The 5,506-nt window shown below is 32.0% G+C and overlaps 1 protein-coding gene across 1 annotated transcript; it reads right to left on the bottom strand.

Moving 5' to 3' along the window:
• Positions 1 to 3,861: 3,861 nt before the first annotated feature.
• On the bottom strand, positions 3,862 to 4,829 carry LOC140799167 (major pollen allergen Lol p 11-like). The gene is made up of 2 exons (XM_073153335.1): positions 4,535 to 4,829; positions 3,862 to 4,462 (listed from the first exon to the last, which is right to left on the bottom strand). The coding sequence occupies exons 1-2, from the start codon at positions 4,698 to 4,700 to the stop codon at positions 4,134 to 4,136; spliced, it is 495 nt and encodes a 164-aa protein (XP_073009436.1). The 5' UTR covers positions 4,701 to 4,829; the 3' UTR covers positions 3,862 to 4,133.
• Between the last annotated feature and the right edge of the window lie 677 nt (positions 4,830 to 5,506).

Below are 5,506 nucleotides of genomic sequence, written 5' to 3'. Positions count from 1 at the left end.
TTAATCCGACGCACTTGTACCTTTATTAGTTTGCCCAATTGCACAAATCATGAACTATGTCAACTTTGTCCTTCTATCTCATTGTCTCAAGGTTTTGAAGAATGGTGCAGATGATGATTTATTTTTGCAAATAATCATCTATATTTTAGATGTATTATGAGAAGCTTCCTACTTTAAATATTTGCAAATAGATTCCTTTTTTTTTATATATAGTTTCCAATAATATTTTATGCCCTTGTTAAGGTAATGTGTACCAAAAAGAGAGTTTTTGTGCAATACAATTATGTTATGAACCGATTTAATTGGATCTGCAACGGTTCTGAAACTTAGATCCTAGTTTGATAGCTCTCCAATGGTTAGATGGATGCTAGGGTTAGTTCTTGGTGTGAAGGGGAAAAAATTGTTGTGGAAGAGAGGGGATAGAAGCTAGAAGAGACCGACCAAAAACTTGGGCGGTAAAAAAAGGGAGGTGGGAGATGGCACAAATGGCAAGAGACAAATAGAGAATGAGATAAGGCTAAAGCCAATTCCAATAATAAGATAGGATCTTAATTAGGGTTTCTTCCACATATATATAGAGGCTTACTCTAAGAACTCCTTAATTAACTTAAACACTCCAAACAACTCTAACAATCCCTAACAAAATCCACACTTTCGCAACGGTGCGTTCGAACGCGCCCGTTTTCATTCGAACGCGCCATTTTCGTCCTCTGTCGATGCGAACGCGATGCAGGCGTTCGAATGCGATCCTTGCGTTCAGACGCACCTTGACAAAAATTGATTTTATTGCTTCTACATACTCAACTAGATAAATATGCTCATTTTCATGAACCTAATGTCACACGTGGAGGATCGAATCGTATCAAATTAACACATAAATAGTTATTTTCTAATTAAAAAAATTATGTATATACTCTTCAGAAATCTCTTATTTACTTATATGTTTCTGTTGATATTCTCAATATATATATATATATATATATTATTTGCATAAATACTTATTTGGTTACTTTTCAAATTAAGTCTCAATAATTTAATAAAAAATTGATAAAAATATACTTAACCAAGAAAAATTTATGAAATCTAGAATAATGATAGTTTCATTTTTTATATCTAAATTTTTAAAATTTTAAAAAATAGTTAAACTCCATGAGAGTACCCGTGCAAAAATAAGAATATATATATATATATATATATATATAAATATATATTAGATTTAGAGAGGTATACAAGTAAATATGGGATTTTTTTTTAAAATCCTTATTAATATGATAAGGAAATAGAGAGTGTGTGTGACAGCAGCATTGAGATTCTATCTATTCCATGATCTCACCTGACACCTGCTACATTACGTGGAGCACCAACCTCTCCAAGAAGACAAAACCCTAACTACCCCAAGAATCACGTTTAAACCTTAAACACTCCCCCAGATTATTGTTAATTAATCCCTACCAATACCTTATTAATTAATTTATCGACAGGATTCACCCCTTGATTAGATGTTAATTAGCCACGTCCAATCCCAAGTATCACGTTGCTTATCCATTCTTAATTCCACAAAATAGATAGCCAATCGTATCAAATTAGCTGTTGCGTCCCACCCTTTAGTTGCGAGGTGATTATATTAATATACAAATAATTATAATATTTTGCTCTGATATCATATTAATTTACCAACTGTTTTAAAAGCTTAAGCCGTTAGTACTATTATATTAAATCTAACGAATTAATTAGCAAATTATAGAAACAATTTGATCTAAATTACACATATTTGATGCTTCTAAGCAAGTATTCAACTAGCATGGAGAAACCCATTTATTTATATCACAACATAGAATTAGTCTTTCATAAACAAAAGTATTTGAAGAGAATAAATTAACCTTATCTTATCTACTAAATTAATGTTCTTATTAGCATGATAGATGGATAGTTCATGCGACTTTGGACATGGTACGAACAATAATACATATATATATATTTATTTATTTCCTAGCATTTGACTTTGAGGCCACAATTATTGCATGTTATTTCCAAGAGCTAGTAGATGATCACCATCACCTGGATAAAGGTCTCCTCTTTGACTATTCTCTCTCTTCTTCAAATGCTTCCAAGTGTAATAGTTTGGTTTTTTTTTTCTATTTTTTTGCAAATAACCACCGATGCTTCTGAGTTATTGTGAAAAGCTTCATCTATGTTAGTATATAGTCCAATAATTCTATAATTTATTCCATTGTGGTTGGGAATGATTTCAAATTACCTCTTGTGGCAGGGGTAGTTTGGTAATTTAATTAGCGTGGACAATTAGAATTAGTGCTTAAATTTGGAATGTATTTAGGTAAATTAAACCAGGGGTAATTGGCTAAACGGTGTAGTTTGCTTGTTCCTTTAATAAAATATCTTTTGGAAAATTATTATTATCGTAATAATATTTTGATAGATTATAAGATATAATCATAAGCTACAATCATACTGTGGCTTATTTATAAATTAGGAAAATAGAGAGAACAAGGAGTGGATTGTATCAAAATTTTGAAAAGAGACGTTAGTTTTTTCAAAAGAACAAGGAGTGGATTGTAAATTTTGAAAAGAGACGTTAGTTTTTTCAATAAAGTTAAAACAGATGGTTTTTTTTGCAAAAACACCCCTAACACTTGCAATCAATTGCTCAATAAAGTTAAGTGACGTAGCTTTTACGATCATAAAAAGGGTTCAAACTATTTTATTTTTTTGATAAAATAAAAGAAAAAAAAATGGATCAAACTAGGGAAGGTCTAAATTGAGAATTTGTCAACCGCCGTAACAAAGTAACGTGTGGCATGGAATTCTTGAGAGCTTTTGTTGCACGCTTCACTATATCCTGCGTCATTGCAGCTTAAATTATATTTTACGCCCTCTACTTTACAAATTTACACTCAAAACCCTTATGTTTGCATAAAGATATCATCGAATATTTCATAAGGAGGGAATCCTTTTTTTTAAAATAAAATAAAATAAAATATTTTACACTTGTATAAATTATTTAATATAGTTTAAAAACTGTCAAGTATAATACCAATATTATTCTACAATAAAAAATATCTTCTTTTATTTGAGACAAGTTGTTGATAAGTATTTTACGTTCTAAACTTACAAAAAAGAGTATTTTAATTATTTATATATGATAGAAATATTTTATTAAAAATTAATCATAATTATTAATTATGATAGAGTCTAAAGATTTTATTAATAATTATGATATTTTGAAAAAAAAATCATTAGGAAAACACGTGGTTTTTGCAATTTAGTTATATTTAATTTTTTAAATTTATAACAATAGACTATAATGTGTATTATATATATAAATTATGTTCATTTCATAATAAAAAAAAAATGCGCAACAGTAAAAAATAAGCACTTTGTTTGATATGCTAAATTAAAAAATAAATACAATTAAATTGCAAAACCTTTGAAAAATCTTTACCCTAGTTACACTCTGTATTCAAAATTTTCTATCTTAATTAACTATCTAAGTAGCAGTATCACTATCATATATGTGTAACTTTGCTGTTCTAAAGATCGTGAGGGCCTTTTTCTCAAAAGAAAAAAAAAATCTTGTAGATTATTCTTCTCCGTTAGCCATAATAAACTTACATGTTTTCTGATTAAAATAAAAATCCTAATAGTGAATAAAAGAGTCTTATCTCTACAAATTAACCTCTATTTGAGGACTTATCCATGGATAAAATCTAGGGTTTCTTTTTGACCGAATTAAATTATGATATAATACCAGCTTTAAATGTAAATACATCTTTTTTTTTATATCAAAATTGTAGTAGTATTTATCATCACAACAATCACATTGCTTCGTTAACCAAGACTTGATTAAAATCACTTGAAATTTATTTATTTTTATCATTCATAAACTTGAAGGCTAGATATGAACGGAATAAATAATCAATCCTTTTTAGATACATAGGCACTTAGGCCTAACCAAATTTTTAGCCAATACAGTAAGCTGTCTAGTCTAGGCTTTAAATCATATGTTTCGCCGAATAATTACTCCAAACTAAAACGGTGTCAAACAATTAAAAAAAAGTTATATATATAAGTTATTACCAGAAGTAGATATTGATTTTGTTTGAATGGATCAGGTCTTAGTCGGAATCCCCCAATGCGTACTTCTGGAGCAAGAGGCCACATTCGAGCAAAGGCTCGTCCTTCAGGAAGCCGACGGCGTTGGCGTAGCGGACGGCGGAGGAGATGCCATTGTTGCGGGTGAGCGAGACGCGAGCCCGGTCCCTGCCGATATGGACCTCCCCGCAGTCCGGCCGCGGGCTGTCGACCAGAATCACCTCGCAGATCTCCTCCTGATGATCATCCTCGACGCGGAGTTCGTAGGCGCCGGTCGCGTCCGTCACGCACTCGCCTTTCTGGATTATTTCACCGCTTCCGAAGTGCTTGCATTCGAGCCTCACCTTAGCACCTACACAAAATTAGTCGACAAGTTATTTATTTTAGGGTTCGCACCCAATGTGTCTGCAAATTTTGGTACTACCTTCCAAGTACTCCGAGGCACTCGTCTCGAAGCCGGCACGGCAAGTGTCGCAGTAAACACGGCCTTTGATGATAAACGCAAATGGCGGGGCGGCATTGGCGATTGTGATAAGGGCCGAGAAGAGGGAGAGAGAAGCTACGAGAGGAAGAAGGTGGTGATTTGCCATGGGGGGTTGCTTCTCTCTTGACAAGGGAGGGATGATAGTATTCGGAGGGGGGAAGAAGGAGATGAATAAGAAATAGGGATGGATTGGTGCTAAAGATTGATTGGTTCTTTAATTTGTAGCTTCGTCCTCTATCTCTCTCTCCCCCTCTCTGCAGTGCTACGTGTGTGATAGAGCTCTTTTGGAGGGAAAAGATTAGACTACTGTGGATGACCGCTATTTTGAACACAAAACAGTTATGACCGTTTCTATCTCTCTCTCTCTCTCTCTCTCTCTCTCTCTCTCTGTGTGTGTGTGGATTAATAGCCCTGGTAGGAATACTCAACATTTTAGAAAAATTGATCAAAAATTAGGATATATATATTTATTATTCCAACACAATGTTTGTTTTTAATACCTCAAGTTAATACCCAAAGTCAGTTTTCACCCAAGAACGGCTATCGGAATAGGAAATATTATGTGATAATAATTAAAACACAGTTTTCATTTTACTTTTGTTTTAAACTTCCAAAAACTTGTGGAATAAATCTAATTCTAGAAAAAATATTTTAATATTTAATTGAATACTAATGTATAATTATATTTGGCGTTACATAAAATTGATATTAAAGTAGCGAAGAATAGTAAATTTATGTTAGAAATTAATGATATTTTAAACCAAATGATAAAAATATCCTTGACCGGATGTAAAGTAGTTATAATAATTAAGTGTTGCCTAATCTAGGAATAAAATAATAATTTTAAGTCACTATTAAATTAATTTTAAAAAATGGTATGAAATAAGAGAGATGTTACTAACTAAATCTGGA

The sequence above is a fragment of the Typha latifolia genome, chromosome 12 (assembly GCF_019914945.1).
Source record: "Typha latifolia isolate L0001 chromosome 12, TyphaL0001v2, whole genome shotgun sequence".
Lineage (NCBI taxonomy): Eukaryota > Viridiplantae > Streptophyta > Magnoliopsida > Poales > Typhaceae > Typha > Typha latifolia.
This window is presented reverse-complemented; position numbering and strand designations above follow the sequence as displayed.

Coding starts and splice junctions, on each gene's coding strand:
- LOC140799167 (XM_073153335.1), bottom strand. CDS start 4,700: ATGGCAAATCACCACCTTCTTCCTCTCGTAGCTTCTCTCTCCCTCTTC. Junction 4,463..4,534: donor TGCCTCGGAGTACTTGGAAG/GTAGTACCAAAA, acceptor AATTTTGTGTAG/GTGCTAAGGTGAGGCTCGAA.